This window comes from Protomyctophum parallelum (assembly GCF_964188405.1).
Source record: "Protomyctophum parallelum genome assembly, chromosome: 6".
NCBI classification, from domain to species: Eukaryota; Metazoa; Chordata; class Actinopteri; order Myctophiformes; family Myctophidae; genus Protomyctophum; species Protomyctophum parallelum.
The window spans coordinates 27,709,437-27,728,069 of NC_139701.1; the positions used below are offsets into that span (position 1 = coordinate 27,709,437).

At 41.8% G+C, this 18,633-nt stretch overlaps 1 protein-coding gene across 1 annotated transcript in view; it reads left to right on the forward strand.

Moving 5' to 3' along the window:
- znhit6 (zinc finger HIT-type containing 6) overlaps positions 1 to 10,461 on the forward strand; it is a 49,119-nt gene extending 38,658 nt beyond the window's left edge. The window contains exons 9-10 of the mRNA XM_083767062.1: positions 5,508 to 5,632; positions 8,421 to 10,461. Of these exons, the coding sequence (XP_083623188.1) occupies positions 5,508 to 5,632; positions 8,421 to 8,878 (583 nt within the window). The 3' untranslated portion in view covers positions 8,879 to 10,461. The remainder of the gene's footprint in view (positions 1 to 5,507; positions 5,633 to 8,420) is intronic.
- The last annotated feature ends 8,172 nt before the right edge of the window (positions 10,462 to 18,633 follow it).

Below are 18,633 nucleotides of genomic sequence, written 5' to 3' on the forward strand. Positions count from 1 at the left end.
CAGCCTACCCTGTGTGACTAAATGGGATGTTAATCCATCAACAACATTTAATGTGTTTGAATCTTGGTGCTGGAAGAGGGTAGAGAAGGCGGGCAGGGTAGAAAAGGTGTTGCAAAAGGAGAAAATATGTTCTGTCAGCATTACGTGATGCATCAGGAAAGGGTTGACTGTGTTAATGAAAGAAATTGTGTAAAGCTATTCTACACAGACGAGAGTTAAACAATTCCAGAGGTGTGTCTTTTTCTTTCCATAATTATATCCTTCCCCCATTATCTCCCTCCATTCCTCTCTTTTTCTCTGCTCTGTCATATCTATATGGGCTTGTATAATAGGGGCCTCTCAGCTCAGTATTCCATTTTTACGAAGTGTTTATTGTCAACATTATGCTTTTTAAGTAGGACAGAAATATGGTGTGTGGTCAAGGTGGAATTACCTCATATTAGATAGGTACAGTTACATAACAGGGCCTCTAATATGACGAGAGGCCCCTTCCAAACAAGAGTCACATCCCATTGCAAGTATCCCAAGTAGGGTTCAGTGCATCACAAGTACTAGGTGACCTCCTCCCCTTCGAATAAAGCAGGCCTTTTGGAGGAAGGGGGCCCTTCATTTCGGGCCATTATGATTACAATTATGAAGTCATGTTTTGCTTTAAACAAACAACATTTTTCATGTTTGCACGCACGCATGCGTGCGTGCATGCATGTGTGCGTGCATGCATGTGTGTGTTTTAACCCTGTTGGGAAGTGGGAAACTACTTGAGCTATTTCAGTTGTTTTGGCAGATGAAGCCCCAGAGGGACATGCCTTCAGGCTACCCAGGTGTGCAACGGGGATTAGATTTTTCATTACATCAGGTTTTCTTTTTAGCAATACAAAACCGCAAATAATTTATTATGACTATCCTTTTTTTCTTTGTATATTAATATTTTTTTTGCCGTTGTCCTGACTAGTGCAACCATAGCAAGGTTACCTGGGGCCAATAGAGTACAACTCTGTGGGGCCAAGTCTAAAAGGGTCAGTTTGAAAGAAAATGTACAGCTGAAAGGACAATGAAAGTCATTATGGGCTTTTTGTGTTCAATATTATTTTTTGCCGGCTAAATGTCTGCTGGAATTTCAAGAGCGATATATATAAAGCATCCCCTGTCATGAACTAAACTTAGCTGTGCAAACGGTCAACATCCTGACTGGAAAGTAGGCAGACCATGCATCATCAATAGGACCATTCACATTGCTGCATGTTTGTTTTTGTAATGCTTTTTATTTATTTTTTCATGTTTATTTGTTTTTTTTATTCATTCAACAGTTTGAATCCAGATGATAGCCACAGTGTTGCTCCTCTCTTCATTATGCCACAAAATACTACTTTAAATATTCACAGTAGAATCTGCTCAATCTGGAGTCACTAACTATACCAAGATCCTGCAACTTTTCTCTAAAGAACATCATGCTAGCTTTGTTTTTTGAGGGACGCTAGCCCCTCTCATATACAGCTTTTGTCCCCACACGTCTCATATTTGCCATTGACAATGAAAGGAGAAATTAGGTCAAATGTCCACCAAATATGACGTAAATTTGTGGCAACACAAAGCACCCCTCACTTCACGAAATCAGAGTGAACTAGAACAAGTGCCCCTCGGGGCACAGGTCTCCTGGTCGTTCTATAACGGGGACATTTTAAACATATAACACGTAACAGTATATTCATAATGCTTAGTAATGTTATAAAGATGAATGCATGTTGTGCTTTCAATAAATGGCTGGCCTACATTATACATGACAGATCCGTCTTGATTACATGACTATAGAGATCATGTGTACCGATTTGCGTGACATTTGTGAAATCTGAAGGAGTAATATAAAAATGTGTTTTATATAAGTCGGCCCCAGCACTATAAAGAGTAGCGTACATGTGAAAAATACAGGACAAAGGTTTTTCCTTGTCCTTTAGGGAGTGTGCATACAACGTTTTACACAGATCGGTGCAGTTGTAGATACTGTAGAATGTACGGACGGACGGAGTGCAAAACATACTCTCCCTGTGCCTTTCGCCTGGTCGAGTCTCTCCGTTCACACACATTTCATCCGTCATTCTTTTTTATGCTTTTTTCTCCCCAGTTTAGTCATTATGCCAATTGATTCCTCCCTACATATTTTGTGTATTGTCAGTCACTGCTATCGTATCCTACTGACTCACCTGTCAGTGTCAGTGAGGAGCCCCCACCGGGAAGATGTAGAGCCTTCGTCCTGTTCCTCCTGCCCCAGCCCCATGCAGTGACAAATATCAGCCACCCTGCCAGGCTTCCCTCCCCCGTATACAGTAGATGCTTGACAAAGCTGCATGTACCACATGCAGGTATGTAGCCTTGGAAACGGTTACTGAACCATGTTGCCCATAGGTCAGGAGCTTATCTGATGCAATCTTATACATGATGCAAGTAGGCCTACGTAGCACTGTACCCCCTACACATGATGCTAGTATGTCACAAGGCTGAGTGCCATGCAGGGAGGCACTGTATATAATTTTTATAGTCTCTTAAACCCCCAACCTTCAAAATATCAGGGGGCGGACACTAACTATCCGAATACTGTGCTGGTATCCCTCCATTCCATATCCATAACTTTTACTCTGAATAATTGCACAACATTCACGACATGAACAACCGCGTGTAAAAGGCGCTACCGTGTTTCTCAACTCATGTTCTGAATCTCTAAAACCCAATTGTCCCTGTATCTCCAAATACTGCTTTCTCTCACATATTTGTGGTATACCCTCTACTTAACACTGCTAAACCTGTCTACAATCTCTTCCTCAGCCTGAATAGAAGCATTCACCGTAATAGTGTTATTTGCTGTGTGTAGCCTATTATAGACATTGTTCATAAAACAGCTGGGTAATTATAACAGCAGGACATACTGTATTGCGTAATTGCTACTGCAATAGTATCTTTTTTTTTACCTGGCTAAATAATTTTCTCCCTCCCACTCTGGTTCTTGGTCTTGCTCCTCTGTGTATCAGAAAGAGGATCTGTCATAGGTCGTGAATTTTGGTGTCTTCAAAATAAAATATCTGGCTTGGAGACCTGCAGGGAAGGGACTACAGACTGAGTTAACATCTGATCTATTTACTCAACTGTGTGCTGCGCTATGTGACGTGTACTTTTTGCGTGCCGGTGTCATGCACTAGAAATAGCCAAGAAACAAGCTCACAACATTGAATCTGTTATGTTTGGCGTGTAACACCATCGTAACACTGAGTTTACATGAAGTATGAGAACCCAACGACTGCCATATCCATGGACTTTGTCTGGTCATGGGACACTCAAAGGGAAGCGACGGCACTAGTAAAATATATATCAGTGATAGCAGAGTAGACAGGAAAACAATAGGAAACCCCAGGAGAGTACGCCAGTCTTCATTGTGCTCATAGTGTTCATTCACTAGAACACTATATAGAGAACAGATGTGTGCGTGTTCCTATCCTAGCCAGCCGGCCAGCCAACCAGCAGTGCTGTAGCAGTGGCCAGAGATCTACAGTTCCATCCATACCACAGGGAGCTGCAATCTGTTTTGCCATCAAGCCCCTCCTGGGTTGTTTACAGATAGGCCTACTGTTGTTTTAGTTTGTTTGTTTAGTCACACAAATTAAAAACAGCAAAATTTACAATGAAATGCATGCCAAATATTTGTATCTGGTTAGGGTGACCAGATCCAAACTGTTCATTTGAGGGACTGAAGTATCGTTGTGTGGGACAAGTATGTATCATAAAAATTCCTTATGTCATAATCGCCCATAGGCCTGGATCATTTTGTTATTAAACCCCTATGGAATATAAGACTACGCTTTTTTCCAATGGAAATATCCTAAAAAACTGGGACGTATTATAATCGGGTACTAGACTGTTTGACATTCAATGTTCTTTTTCCACAAATGAGTCTTGAAGAATGGGGGTCGTCTTATAATCAGTACTCTTATATTTGGCACAATACGGTATTTCATGATTTGTTTTAATCCCTCACTCGATTCATACCTATTGAAATTGTTTTGCCAATATTGTCATATGGGAATACACCAAACAGTATGCCCATTTTGAATACCACCATGGGCCCAAATGGACCATTACGGGTCTATAAGTCTGAGAGTAGTCAAATGGAACCAGATGTCCCCGGTCCATTTTGTTAGTACCCTCCGAGCTAAACATTTTTCAGTGTAGATGGTGATTCCAGAGATTAAAAATACAAAACATTTTCATCAAATGGTTGTCCATGCCCTGATGCATTTCAAACTGGGAGTCCTTGAAATGAAAAGGGTTGAGCCCTGTACTCCACATGCACAGTAACTCTACTCAAACTAAGCTGTGCTGTAGCTTAGTTTTATTCTGTCCGTGTTGAGAAGTGGCTCAACTATTTCTCAGCTATGCCAGCCCACAGAGTATCTCTCTTTCTCCATGTGAATCTTTTTCCTTCATCCTTTCCTGCAGGAAATGCCAACAGATATTACTGTTGACTTTTGGGATTATGCGAGATGATCCTTTGCCCACCCCAGAGAATCATTTTTTTTTCTATCGCTCTCTCTCTCTGGGGGGAGGAGAGTTTCTTGGAACCTGGCCCAGTTGTAAAGACCTGTAAATGTCACATTACATCCCAGTGCTTTGATTGGCTTGGGTAGTGGGTGTACGCCTGGTTCTCACTGAATCTGTGCTTTTAGCAAAACAAAAGATGGATGTCACAGTCCCTGTCTCATGTGTGCTCAGCAGTCAGTGGGGGGTGGGGTTGGTGCTCCCCTCCACTGCTCCCCATACATCAGAACTGTATCATGCCTCAGATTTTGGTGATGACAGACTTTAAGCTGGATGGTCTGAGTTGGTCAAGCGTGGAGGCAAACTGTGTCCCCTTGAGTACTGTTAACTATTTAACATCATGATTTATGACCGCCCCTAATGCATGACAGGACTACTCCGAGACGAGACCTAACTGATGTCATCTCAGTGTAGCAGGAAGAGGAATGATGGAGTGGTGGAGACAAATGTGCTTCAAGTGTTGTTGCGTGTTTTTAAGAGATGTTATTGACTCTCGGCTGAAGACAGTTTTCATCCCCGAGATGAAGACGCTCCACCAAGCATGGTCTTGACTCTGCCAAGCCATGACTCTTATCTCCATCAATCCTCGAAAGAGTCCCAGCCGTCATCTCACTGCTGGGAATAAAATTAGTAGAGAATGTCAACACCACGCGCCATTTTTCTCTACTAGAGCTACTGCCCACTTGCCCAGTCTCTATTACCTTTACGGCAACACAATGCACTTCCTCTGTAATTATGATTGTGTACAGCAAAATCCTTAGTGCTGCGTTTTTACACTTTAAGAGTTCAATTAATACACTGTGAGCTTGTACATCTGCTATTAATTTTTTTTTAATCTTGAGTAAATGTGGAATATCTTTGAAGTGTGGGTCCGCAGTCAAATACATTGTTGTAAGGTGTTCTTGTTTCTTGTTTTTCTATGCTAGGTATCATGAGCTCGACCTTGGGAAGAGCTTAAGGGACAATCTGAGGTACAAAACGCTGATTGAATACCCGGTGCTCCACATTGTTCTCAGAGACCATTTCTCACACTATCCATTGAAAGGAGCAGGTAACCACACTCTAGACTACCATCATAGGCAATTCTATGTTGATGATACTCATCTATTAACTCTTGACTAACACTTACTAAAACATGTATCAAAGAAGTATTCTTTGATTTATACTGTCCTATCTAGCTTATCTAAAATGGATAAGTGTAATTCATTTTATGTTTCTATTTTATTTTGCTTAACCACTTTTCTTTATATATATAATTTTTATCACACGATTTTTGTAACCCATTTTTCACCCCTGTGTCAATTATCTAATGTGATCCTGGGCTCTACACACCCTCCGCTAACCTAGTCTCCATATATGGGGGACATGGGGAGAGCAACGAATTTGAACTCATGCTTCCTTCATGCCTGAGTGTCCAAGTTGCTCCTTTTTCACCTGCCAATGGGGAGTTCCCCTGGTTGGACGTAGCGCGTGGAAGGAACACGTTATTCCAACCAGTTCCTTTCCCCTCCATCAGGCGCCCCGGCTGGCCAGGGGGAGGCAGTTTAGAGACCAGGATTACTGCATGTTTTTGTGAGGGTACCTACCCTAGGGGACACAGGGAGAACATGCAAACTCCACACAGAAAAGACCCAGAAAGGTCAACCCCGCCTCGGGTATGGGCATGGAGGAGGAAACACGCCGCCATCACCACTTTTAACCCCCAATGACATTGTAGGTCCAAATGTCCAGGGATTACTCAAAAATAGCAGATTTACATATCTGCAAAGTGTTTGCTTACATTTTTTTATTGTTTGAATATTTTAGAAATATGTTCTACTTTGCATGCCTCATCTTAAGACAATGTCGTGTAAGGCTTGTAGGTCAGCTATGTTCAACGAACAACACTGTTGTCTGACAAACTATAAACCGGGCTTTTGCACTTTCAAGAGCTTATCTCTCGCAGGGTGGAGACATGACATGAGTCTATCCTCATTTAGCCTCAAAAAGACAACCCCCACGCCATCCAACCCACCAACCCCAATTCCATAGGCATTGTATCATGTCCTGGTGTCTCTGACAGCCGCTTTAAGGCTCCCTGGTTCCTTATTCATCACTCTGACAACACACTACCCTGAAGGAAACAAGTGTGTCCTGCGTAACGTCACACACGACAGGCCAATCTCAGCTGGAGCCAGAGCCAAAGAGAGGATCAAAGATGGCTGACATAACAAACAGTGACAGCATGAGTTGTGAAATGTCAGAAAGAAGATAGAAACTTTATTTACCCCGAGGGAAATTGCTAAAGGATGGGAAAAGCTGTGTTGCCTCTTCTTTTATTGGTCGGGCAGCCGGGCCTCATGAAGCCTCCAGTTTGAGGTGGTTATTGTCCAGAGATGTCTACCAGCCCTTGCACAGGACAACCGACTATCACCCTAGAGCTTACAGCACTTTGTGCCAGCTCAGATCTATGCTCACAAAAGAGCCCACTGGGCCATCATTATTAAATTGCCAAAATCCGAGGGGATGAATGGCACAGAAGGTAAAATCTGTGCCTGTGTATGTGTGTTTTCAATGATAAGGCCGTACGTAGCGCACTAAGCTGCTTTGCCGTACTGTTAATCGTTGAGATATGCTGATAATTCCACATAACGTGGCCTGGGGGATCTGGGCAGGAGGTGATAAAGAGTAATCGGAACCCAGTAGCTGGGCGTCCAGGGAGCCTTTGAGCTACTAGAGTAACTATAGTCTCGATGGCATAGCAACCACCAGACATGTTGCATGTGGTTGGTCACTATCTTTATTTCGATTTCAGGACTGAATGCAGCAAACTCTTTGTTCATGTCACTCACTTTGCCCAAGGAGAGCAATTCTTTGACAGTTTCCCTTGCTGCCAAAACAAATTATTTCTCGCCTGGACAATAAGCTTTTGATCAGACAGCTTAAACATTTTGAGCCGCCTTTGGCAGGCTCCTGGGGTACTAACCAGGTTAGTAGTCAGAGGACAGAGATCTTTTGCTCTGTCCTCTGCCTATAGTAATGGAAATCAGTCTTTTTATGCTTTAATTAAAATTTTAATACGTTTTAATAAATAAATGTACCCCAATTAAAAATTACTTGATTTTCTGCCAGCCTAACTACCCTTGGTGAGTTCTGCATAGGGGTATTTGCAACTCTATAGGACTGGTTAAATTGGATATTACGTTGTCAGTCATCTATGTTCTTCTGCTATGATTGACAGCTTAACAGAAAATGTGTTTTCAGGTGGGTTGCCAATTTCATCCAATCAGGAAAGATTTATCCATTTAACAGCTTCAATTTGATAGTGTTCCAGTTCCAGTTGAATTTATGTCAGCTTTTATTTGTTTTTTTAATTAATTATTTCTATCGCGTATCCTGCATGAAACTTAATTTTTTGTTCACTAAAGAGCTGGAGAGACTTGGAGACCCCTGTTATTGAACAAACTATTATCAATGATTACAGAATCAGATCAGAATACAGAACTATTTAACACTAATTTTAATTTACAATTTGACTTGCACCACCTTTACTTAACTCATAGGATTCATGTTATTCATGTATTTGACAGCAATTAAGTTGCATCTTAGTATGTATTTTATAATTCCACAAAATTAGACACATTTACTCTTGGGAGGCAATTGGGAAGCCAAATCATAGCGCCATTGTCTATCTGTAACACTTTTTACAGAGCATGTCAGTGTTTGCCCATGCGTGTTTGCCACCCTGCTACAGTGCACACACAAACTAGTCACACATGTTTTGAGTTTGTGAGACTGCTGCTTCTGCATAACTCCGTGGCGTGTACACTCACACTCGCCATGTACATTGTTTGTTCCAGTGGAACCTGCGTCAGCCCACAGTACTTTAATGACAAAGAGTCACGGGGCAGCCCCAGCCAGGAGGGAAGTGACCCAAGTCCCTCCATGCCAACAAGAACCTTGCACCCCTGCAGTAAGCAGTGAGATCTGTCCTGAACTTAAACCGCCTAAAAGAGCCAAGAGGGATGCAGAGGAAGATGAGATGGAGGATGGAGAGATCCCGGACAGTGATGATGAAGACAAGGAAGAGGTGGTCAACGATGCTGTAGATGATTCCCCCATTAAGAGTGGAGTGGCTTGTGACAATGACACGTGGCATGCTAATGTCGTTTCTGATACAAAGGGGACTAAATGTGAGTTGGCAGACAATGTCGACGATGATGCCTCTAGTAATGGCAAGCATGATAAGGGCCGGTCTGAGTCTGTAGATGAGCATAACAATGCTCCTGCTGGTGACAATGGAGCAGTCATAGAGTGACTGAGTGAGAGTGCTGAGGTCAGCAAAACTTCAGCACTCTGGAGGAGGAGACTGTGAATAGAGTGGTTTGCGGGCCTGTTGGTTCATACCAGTCATCACAATGACAAAATCCAGTCAATAAATCCAATGGATAGGAATGATATTGCCACGCAGCAGATGTCTTTAATGAAATGAAATGAAGAGACAGATGTTGCTGTCAGGCAGTCAATAAATCAATCTGTTGTCCGTATACAATAGGCTTAATACAAGCTGAGAACCTTTTCAGACCCTACATAATGTCTGGGTGGTTACAGATGACAACTATATTATGCGAAGGTGTTATTGCAGTATTTTCTTTAGGTTTTGTTTAAGATTATATATACTGTGGACACTTTCCTCAATAAAGTAACATTTTGAGAAATCCTTTTGAATATATGTTTGTCATTTAACCCTTTGATTTTGGAAATCTATCCATCCATCTAAAGGCGTTTATCCGAACGAAGTCAGGTCAGAAACAATGTCATTGGTCCGACCTCCCATTGGTCAGACCATTACTAACACTATCCCAAACCCTGACCTAACCCTCACCTCAGAAGAACCATTACTAACGCTATCCCAAACCCTGACCTAACCCTCACCTCAGAAGCCACAGGTGATTTTTAACCCACAGCACGGATTAGTTGTGTCTTATGGGCAGTCCCCGTCAGGTCCCAGAGGTAGCTGCTCCAGCAGGGGATCCCAGACTTCCCTTTCCCTGACCACACAACACCGGGGCTCCACTGCAGCCATCGGGCGTCTGTCAGCATAGCGCCATCGACAAGGGAATGTCCCTTTTTAATCAATGAGGGGTGATCCACTGCCGACGGTGATCCACTGCCATTCGCCCTGGTTCATTTTTTATGCCGTCCAAACGCAAGTTACGCAACGCGACGCAAGGCACTCAGTGGAGCCCCTGCGTAAGCCAGCTCACTGGGAGATCCTGAGGCGTTCTTAGGCCAGCATGGAGATATAATCCCACCATCTGGTTCTCGGTCTGCCCTGTAGCCTCCTGCCAGCTGGTCGACGTGCCTGGAAAACCTCCCTGGGGAGGCGACCAGGAGGCATCCTTGCTAAATGCCTGAACCGTCTCAACTGGCTGCTTTCTACAAAAAGGAGCAGCGGCTCTACTCCAGACTCTTGCAAATGACTGAGCTTCTTTTCACCTCATCCCTAAGGGAGATGCCAGGGGAGCTTGTATGCTCAGTCTCCTCCTTTCGGTTATATTCCATATTTAATGACCATAGGTGAGGGTAGGAATGAAGATTGACAGGTAGATCAAGAGCTTTGCCTTATGGCTCAACTCTCTTTTCATCACAACGGTGTGGTAAAGCGAATGCAATCCTGATCCCGCTGGCGAGATTCTACAGCTGTTGTCAAGCTCCATCCACCCTCCCTTCACTCGAGAACAAAGCCCTGAGATACTTGAACTCCCTCACTTGGGCTGAGGAGTGTTAATGTGCAATGGATAAATGAACAATGATCATTTACTGTGTATACTTAACACTGGGTTATACTATATATCATTCATGGTCATGTCACAAAATAAATTGAAATGCAGCTATTCAGACAACGAATAGGATTAAGCGACAATATGGCTTATCCGTGGTTATTTCTAAAATGTGCAAACCTTTCCTCTTGTTGGCTATATATTTTAACTGAAGAGTGTGGGATAACATCTGTATCCTTCCCCACCACCCCCACTTAATGAAGCTGAAACAGTTGCTCAATTGTGTAGAGGAGAGACTATTACCAAGTCTTAGCTCATACCATACATACAGAAAATAACACATGTCTTCATAATTCCTTTGGCAGTGATTCACATTTGTTTTTTCTTGTGCTGCATTTATGGTCTTATATATCATGTAATTAACAAGCTGTACTGTCTCCAAAGTGTGGAGTTTGCTAGTCTTTCTGGCGCGTTTGAAGCGGGTCCCATATGTGGTTTTGTGTGCATATACGCTGCCTCTATGCCTTGTTGGTCTAACGTAATGTTAGTTTATTGCGGCGACAGAGAGCCAGTAATAATAACTGAAAGTGTAACTCACTGTTAGGGACTTCTCTGTGTATGTGTGTTTTTATAACCTCCGTTAACCCCTTTGGAAGTTTAACCCCTATGGATGGGCTGGCTTTGATGTCTAGTCTGTAGTGACGCATTTTTTAACCCAAGCATGGGGAGGGGTGATGATCTCACATCCCACTGTGCACCCCGCTCCCAGGGAGCACCCAGAGGCCCTAATGCTTTTGTTGTACAATTGTTTTTTCTTATCTTCGAAGAACAACCATGATACGTGAGCATTGAATTGCAGTCCCTCAGCTAAAGTATTAAAAGCGCTGGTGTCCAAGGAGTGCTGGCGTATCTCAAATTTGTTTTCTGACAATAAATATTCAATTTCCCGCAGCTTTTTATTGTACCTTATAGTATAATTAACAAGGGAGGGCGAGTAAGTTGTTTACACACATTTTCCATAGCTAACGAGAGATTTGTCAACGGTTTGTATGTACAACAAGGTTGCCTTCAGCTTCACCTCTCATTTCCACTCAAATCACCCCCTTGCTGAAACTTCCTGCCTGTAGGGAGGGAATTGTGGGCCAGAGACGCCCCAGGTTGCTGCCGTGTGAGGCCTCATCGTGCCAACTAGTGTGCCAGGATCCAGGGGTGGCCATTAACGTTCTACAATTGTTTACTGGCGTCAGATGACGTGACATGCTATTTCTGAAGGGAAACAAAGCAGTAAAAATAGACTAACCTCTCAAGATTGGCAGGTAGGGTTGTGGGTAAGGTGGCGGTGGTTTGTGGCTGTTTAATGGAATGGAACAGTTATATAACATTCAAGCAGACTGTCCATCCAGCATGGAGGAAAATGCTCATTAAAGCAGGGTACACTGTGCACTTTGTACCATAGTTTGAAGAAATCAGATGTCATGAATTTGATCACAGTGCATCTCTCCCTCTTGGCAAAATTCCTGTTTCTTACACATCTGTTACTTCTTTTCCCATAGCTTTGCCTGGGTTGAAATACCACCCATTTTCATTTTAGCAGCACTCTTAATTTTCTATCTCAATAAAACTACTCAATGAAACCACAAAAAAGAAATGCCTTTGTTTCTGTTTGCTGTTAAAATGCAATCAGTGCTGTTTTTAGCGTGTGGAACAACGCATTGGAAATAATGCCTCCACTTTCATTAAATTACCCCTTGATATTTCTGAAGCTGGCTTGCACGTAATTAGCCTTGATTTGGTGGGCAGAGTTCAATTGTATTGTGCATAATTGTTGTTTTATGAGACCTGCTTTGAGACACAGCTCTGCTGCGGTGGCTATATTCAGAATAAGACTCATGTTTGCAGGTACTGAAGCACAAAGCCTTGTACAGTAACAGTAGTATATCCACATGGTTCTTATTAGGCACATTGACTGTCATTTAACAAGCATGATAAAAACAAATTAATAATAAAGTTATTATGTTATTGTTGTTAGCTGTTGAGCTTTGTTTTAGGGCATTTACAAAATACATTTGTAAATGCAAAAGAGTATTGTATGATCCTGAGGGGATATATATTTTTTTCTGCAATCCCCCAGCAGATGTGTTGCTCAGATGAGCACTATGTGTAGAGATGTTGGAGGTCTTTCTTAGAGATGTAAGTGGGTGAGCGCATCAATGTGTTTTTCAATATATATTTCATGTTTGAATTAGTTACATTTCTGCTTAATATTTTCTCTCTCTTGGCTGAAACCAAATGGACCCTTCACATTCCATTTGGTTCCATTTGTACACTCAGAGTTAATTTTACACTCAGGACTTTACTGTGTATCTTTTCTCTATGGATCAGACCAAGGCATTATGAAGTCTAGAAACAGTATTTATTGCAATCTAACTTATGCTTGACTACCTTAACTACCTTGAAGAAAATTTGAAGGTTTGAATGTGGCACGGATGGTATGGTAGACTGACAGACATCACTGCCACAGTTTAACAAAACCACCCGGCAGTGTTGTAAATTAGTCTCTGCAGTCACCTTGGAGACCGGTCCCCAGCAAGCAATTTACAGGAAGTGATTCACTAGTTCCATTTTGGCCTGTCCTCTGTCAATCTGACAGTCCAGACGGAGCGAGGCGAGTCGCTGTCCAAGTGCTTTTCTCCCTGTTATCCACACAGATGTAATGTCAATGGCATTTTTGAGTGGTGCTAGCATAATATGCATGACAATGTGTGTGTGTATGTCTGTCTGAGCATGGAATGTCCGAGCACGGAAATACCGCGCCAATACCGCTTGATGGTACTGTTGAGCAGCATCTCTCTCACAGTACAATAAAAGTACAGTACGAGTACAGTACAATACAATACGAGTGCTACAGTACAATACGAGTACAGTACAGTAAGAGTGCTGTACAGTACACACTCAGTTCAGACTGGTCTGATTGTATAACACATGCTGTGCTGATGCCCCCTGAGATTTGCTACAGAATGCACACTGTTGCAACTGCACACCAGCTGAAGTTCTTGAGTTTAATTTCAAATATGCTTAGAAAAGATCATATTGATTTACTTTGATAATAACCACTGTTTCTCCCTCCTTTTTTCCCTTCACACCAAATCGCTTTGCCGAAAACAGCCAATCTACAAGCTCACACCGCAATGCTATTTTAGGGACGCTAAGCTTCATGTGGTTAACTTGAAGTCAGTGACTCAGCTTTTAAACAGAGGTGGATTGAAAAAACAAAACATAATACCTTAAACAGACATTGAAGAACTCTATTATTGGTACTTTTACATAAGTAAGTAAAAGTACCAACACAGCGGTGTATCAGAAAAATGTGTAAAACCAATTAACTTTAAGTAAAAGTACTGGTCTGGTCATCATTAGATTGTTAATGCTAAGCAGCATGTTATTTGTAGCTTCTGAAGGTGGAGCTTGATGGCTAATTTAGTCCAGTGGTTTCCAAGCTAGGGGTTGTGCCCATCCAAAGAGTCACCAGATAAATCTTAGGAGTCGTGAGATGATTAATGAGAACGACAGACGAAAAATAAATAAAAACAAGTTCTGATACACAAATCTGTTTTCAGTTTGTCTAGGTTTTCTCTAATCCATGTTTGGTGAAATATGGGATAATTTGAACATTGAAATGAAACCATGTGACAATTTTAGAAGAATGAAATCACTATTTGTTGGAGGAGCTCATACATCTGAAATTGGACCCTGACCTGATTACACTGTTTTTGTAAGATATAAAAAGGGCCAATTATGAAACACTTTTTATATTATTTCGGTTTAGGGGAGAGAGAACAAGTACAGGCATAAACAAATAACAATAAACGGGCACAAAAAAGAAGGAAAAAAAAACAATCCAACACATAAACATGCATATGTTGTTGTTTTTTTTACATTAATGAATATAAGTATTGAGCAACACAAATAAAATACATCTACATGTTCTTATGTCCCCCTATCTCTGCCAGCTGCGTGGCTGCACCCCTCGCCTAGTTTTTAAAACCCTAACCCCATACCCCAGCATCAACCACCATTGCTATATAAATGCACCATTGTCGTCTTGTGATGCTTATTGCTGTACCTTTAGAAAAAAGTGACTCTTGATAAACGAAGCCTTGACATATCCCAGAAGCAGAGTCCAATCAATGATGTAACATCTGACTGTGAGCACATGTGTTTGACTACATTCCACTTGGCTTATTAGCTGTTGACAGTACACAGGTGTGTGTGTGTGTGTGTGTGTGTGTGTGTGTGTGTGTGTGTGTGTGTGTGTGTGTGTGTGTGTGTGTGTGTGTGTGTGTGTGTGTGTGTGTGTGTGTGTGTGTGTGTGTGTGTGTGTGTGCATGCGCTTATAGCTTTGATCTGCCTTTATGTCTGTTGTCTTTGTATTTCTGTCTGCATGTATAAAGGTATGTGAGCGAGCGTGCATTAATGTTTACTTAATTGTCTCCACAGGCCGAAGGCATGGGGAGAGAGAATGTCTTGCACTGTGTGTCTGTCTGTCTGTCTGTCTCCGTCCGTTCGTTCGTTCATTTTTGGAACAAAATCTACATCAAATCATCCAATTGCCATCCAAGGCGTAAGATGAAATGGCACCCTTTTCACATTGGCCTATTATAGGGCCACTAGGAGGCCACAACCTGACCTGCCCTGGTGCAGACCTGTGCCCCGAGGGGCACTTTATCTAGTTGTAGTCTGGGACAAGGTCAGCTGGCAGACAACATTAATTCTAATTGAACCCTTGAGTCATACTTGTTAGCCACTTTTCCATACTGGGGCTAGGTCATAAAGCCCATTCATGATCAAAAGCATCACTTGCCAGTTGTCACCATTGCCCAGTTGACAAAGCATCTCTGTAGGCAACAAGATGGAAAAGATTCACTGAAAAGTTGTCATGGGTGAAAGTGAGTAATGAAGGCCTTACAAGCCCTGTTTGGCCACATAGTGGAAACCAGGCATTAACTAGCATGGAGGAGACAGTTGTGGGAAAATATGTCACTTTTTTTAGGTCCTTAGAAAAATGAGCAGACACAGCTGCATCCTCTATTAATGGCTAGCTCTATTCAGAAATACAGCTTGTGAAAGAAAATGTATTACGGTAGAAATAATTTATTCTTTGTGTACGTGTGTTCATGGGCAATACATTTTAAATGACATTTTAAAGTCACGTTTTGTCTTTGATGTAGCACAATAAACATAAATTAAGCCATGATTTGCCAAAAGCTAATAGAGGAAGTAACTTTTGCATTTTGGAATCAGAACATAACTTAAATCATTACAAAACAGTGTTCCTTGCACATCAATTTGCAGCTGCTGGTCACTGTTTCAGTCACTGAGCTGCAATAAAAAAAGGAAAAACATCAGTCTTTCAATGTGTTGCAGTGACAACAGCTCAGAAAAGAAAACAATAAATATGAATCCCTTTGGGGCTTCTCCCCACCATCGTCTCGGTTGGGCAGGGTCCACAGATGTCCACAGACCCGCAACCGCCTCTCCCATCAGCGCTTCGTTTGTTTGAACAAATGATCACAGTCTAGTACCCAGCATCCCTGTGGCGACAGGCTTAACAACCCAGCAGCCTGGGAGAGAAGTGAGTCTGATTTTCCCTTAAGCCTGTTCATCACTTATTCTTATGTAATTGCAGATGGTGATCTGACGGATGTTTCAACAGACTTGCGTCACTGTCACCAAGCCTTTCTGTGCATGTGTGTTTTGAGTACATGTGCATGAGCACCGATGGTAATATCATTGACATCAATCTCTTCCAGTTCTTCTGGGGAAATGATTTACTAGGCAATATACTGTACAAGTAATTGTTTACTTGTACATTTAGGAGTAAGGTGACATGCATGCCACAGGAACATGCTCCTGCAGTGTAGAGGGAAAATAAGGTGTTATCACCATAAGATTTAAAATGGCCTAGCCTTAATCTTTACTAATTACTGACATTAACAGAAGTCAGGACCATACGAAGCATTTTGAAAACAGCAAAAAGTTCATCTAAATGAGGAACAATGGTGTACTTTAATCTGTATTCAAGTAGCCTATTAGTGTATTTGTTAGTCAGCTGTGAAACCTTTGGCGATTATCAAGGTCTTAGAGTATAAAGTTACCTGAGATTACCATATAATCATAATCCTTGTATGTATTGTATGTCACTTCACTGACATACATACCTAACAAACGTTTGTTTATTAAAATACAGGGAAAATAATGCTACTATTGTTAACCACTTTTTGTATGTTTAGGTCCTGGTATGTTTTGGGTCTCGGGCTGAAAATGTTTGGGAACCCCTGCTTTAACAGGCCTGGCCCCAGTTTCCCACAGGCATCTTGGCACCACTGGATGTCAGAATCGAATTCTACAGTAAATCAGAGTGATTCACTTAGACATGAAATATTTTGTGCAACCCTGCCCTATCCCATTCCCCCTGACATCATGAAACCCATTTGATTTAAATTCTGCTATAAGCAAGCAAGATGATGTCACTAGGAGCGTTTACAGTCCCATCTCTGTGTTTGTTGACATTATGTCACACGCATGAAAATCCTCAGCCATACTCGACAAGCTGGGAGAAAAACTAACAGAAGGAATGCATTATTCTAAGTTGATTGCAGTTAAGAAAACCACCTTGTATGCCATATATAATATGGAATACAGTATGATTTGTTGCACTTGTTATCAATGTGGTATCCAGGGACCCCTGGGGTCCTTGAGGGAGTTCCAGGGGGTCCCCAGAAAAATGAGGAAAGGCCCTATTTTATAAATCTGCTCTTATGCACAAATGTTTTTCCTTGACATGAAAATGTTTGAGGACCGCTGATTTAAACATCCTTTGACAGGTTGTACTAGCTGTCGTTTCTTTCTTGAATGTCACTGACTTCACACAGCTGAACTGTGTCAGATTGAGTAAACGGACTGCAACTAAACAGACAATTCCTCTGTTCTTCCTCCGATCTGTCAGTCAAACATTTTCTTTCCACCTCCCTCGCCCTCATGCCATGTCATGGAAATACTTATGGATATTCATTTAATATATATTTAATACTCCAGATAAACTTGACCACTCATGCACACAGAATAGTTATGCCTATCAGTATTATTTGTCAAATTTATTAGGCATTTTAATGCTGTATTTGACAGAGCATGAGACAAGCTTGCAGATTCAAAACCTGGTCCTCACTCTCTCAAGGAGCTCAATGCAGCATGACATATCAGTATTATTTATAAAATAGATTTTAGGCAATTTAATGATGTATTTGACAGAGGTCGGTGTACAGAGACCAAGGGTAGAGAGTACCACTACCAGAGCATGAGACAAGCTGGGGGTCAGATTCAAAACCTGGTCCTCACTCTCTCAAGGAGCTCAATGCAGCATGATCTGCAGAGCAACCAACTCAACCACCAGGCACATCAATGTCTGTAATTTCTGATGTCTGGGTTTATTGATCTCTATTTGATGTTGGCATGTTGACCTGGAGAGGCATGCTCACACAGGCGCCTTTTTCATACATGGCCATAATAACTTCAAGAAAGAAAGAATCCAAACACAGCCTGCATGTTGCTACTAGGGCCAGTAGATGGCTCTGTTTTAGAGGAAGTGTGGACTTAGTGGTTAGGTTTTGACCATTCCTAACAGAATATTAGCCTGGATGTTATAGGCAAGAGGGCTGTAAAACAGTTGACATCAGTGCTCCACAGCTTCCAGAATACTGTAATGACCACTCTCTACCTTGTAAGCTTCTGGGTGCACCACATTACGTAATGGTTAATGAAGCCTTAATTCTAACGTATTTGTCATATAATATACTTTGGGCCCAGGGAAGGAGGTAGACACTGAGTGATTTATGGTAATTGCACGTGCACACACAATTGTGTGAGTGATTGCATGCACATTTGTGTGCATCTGTGTCCTGAGTGTAGGTTTGTATTTTGTTTTAAGCAGACCCTCACAATACTGTGATTTTAGGTCCTCAAATCAAGAAGTTGTGATACAACAAGCTTAGATATGCTATGTATGACTGTAAAGACTGCTCAGATAATATCCAGATGCTGTTACATAACCAAGTTAACAACATTGAGTTAACAAGACAAATGACAGTTTGATTACACTGCACTTTACAAAGGGTGAAGGACTGATGTGGTATTGTTTTTTCCCTCAAGAAGCAATAGAGAGTAAAAGAAGCAAAAAGTGGAGCTCCTTGAAGTGTTTTGACTGTAAATCCAGACTGAGAAGTGAAGCCACACA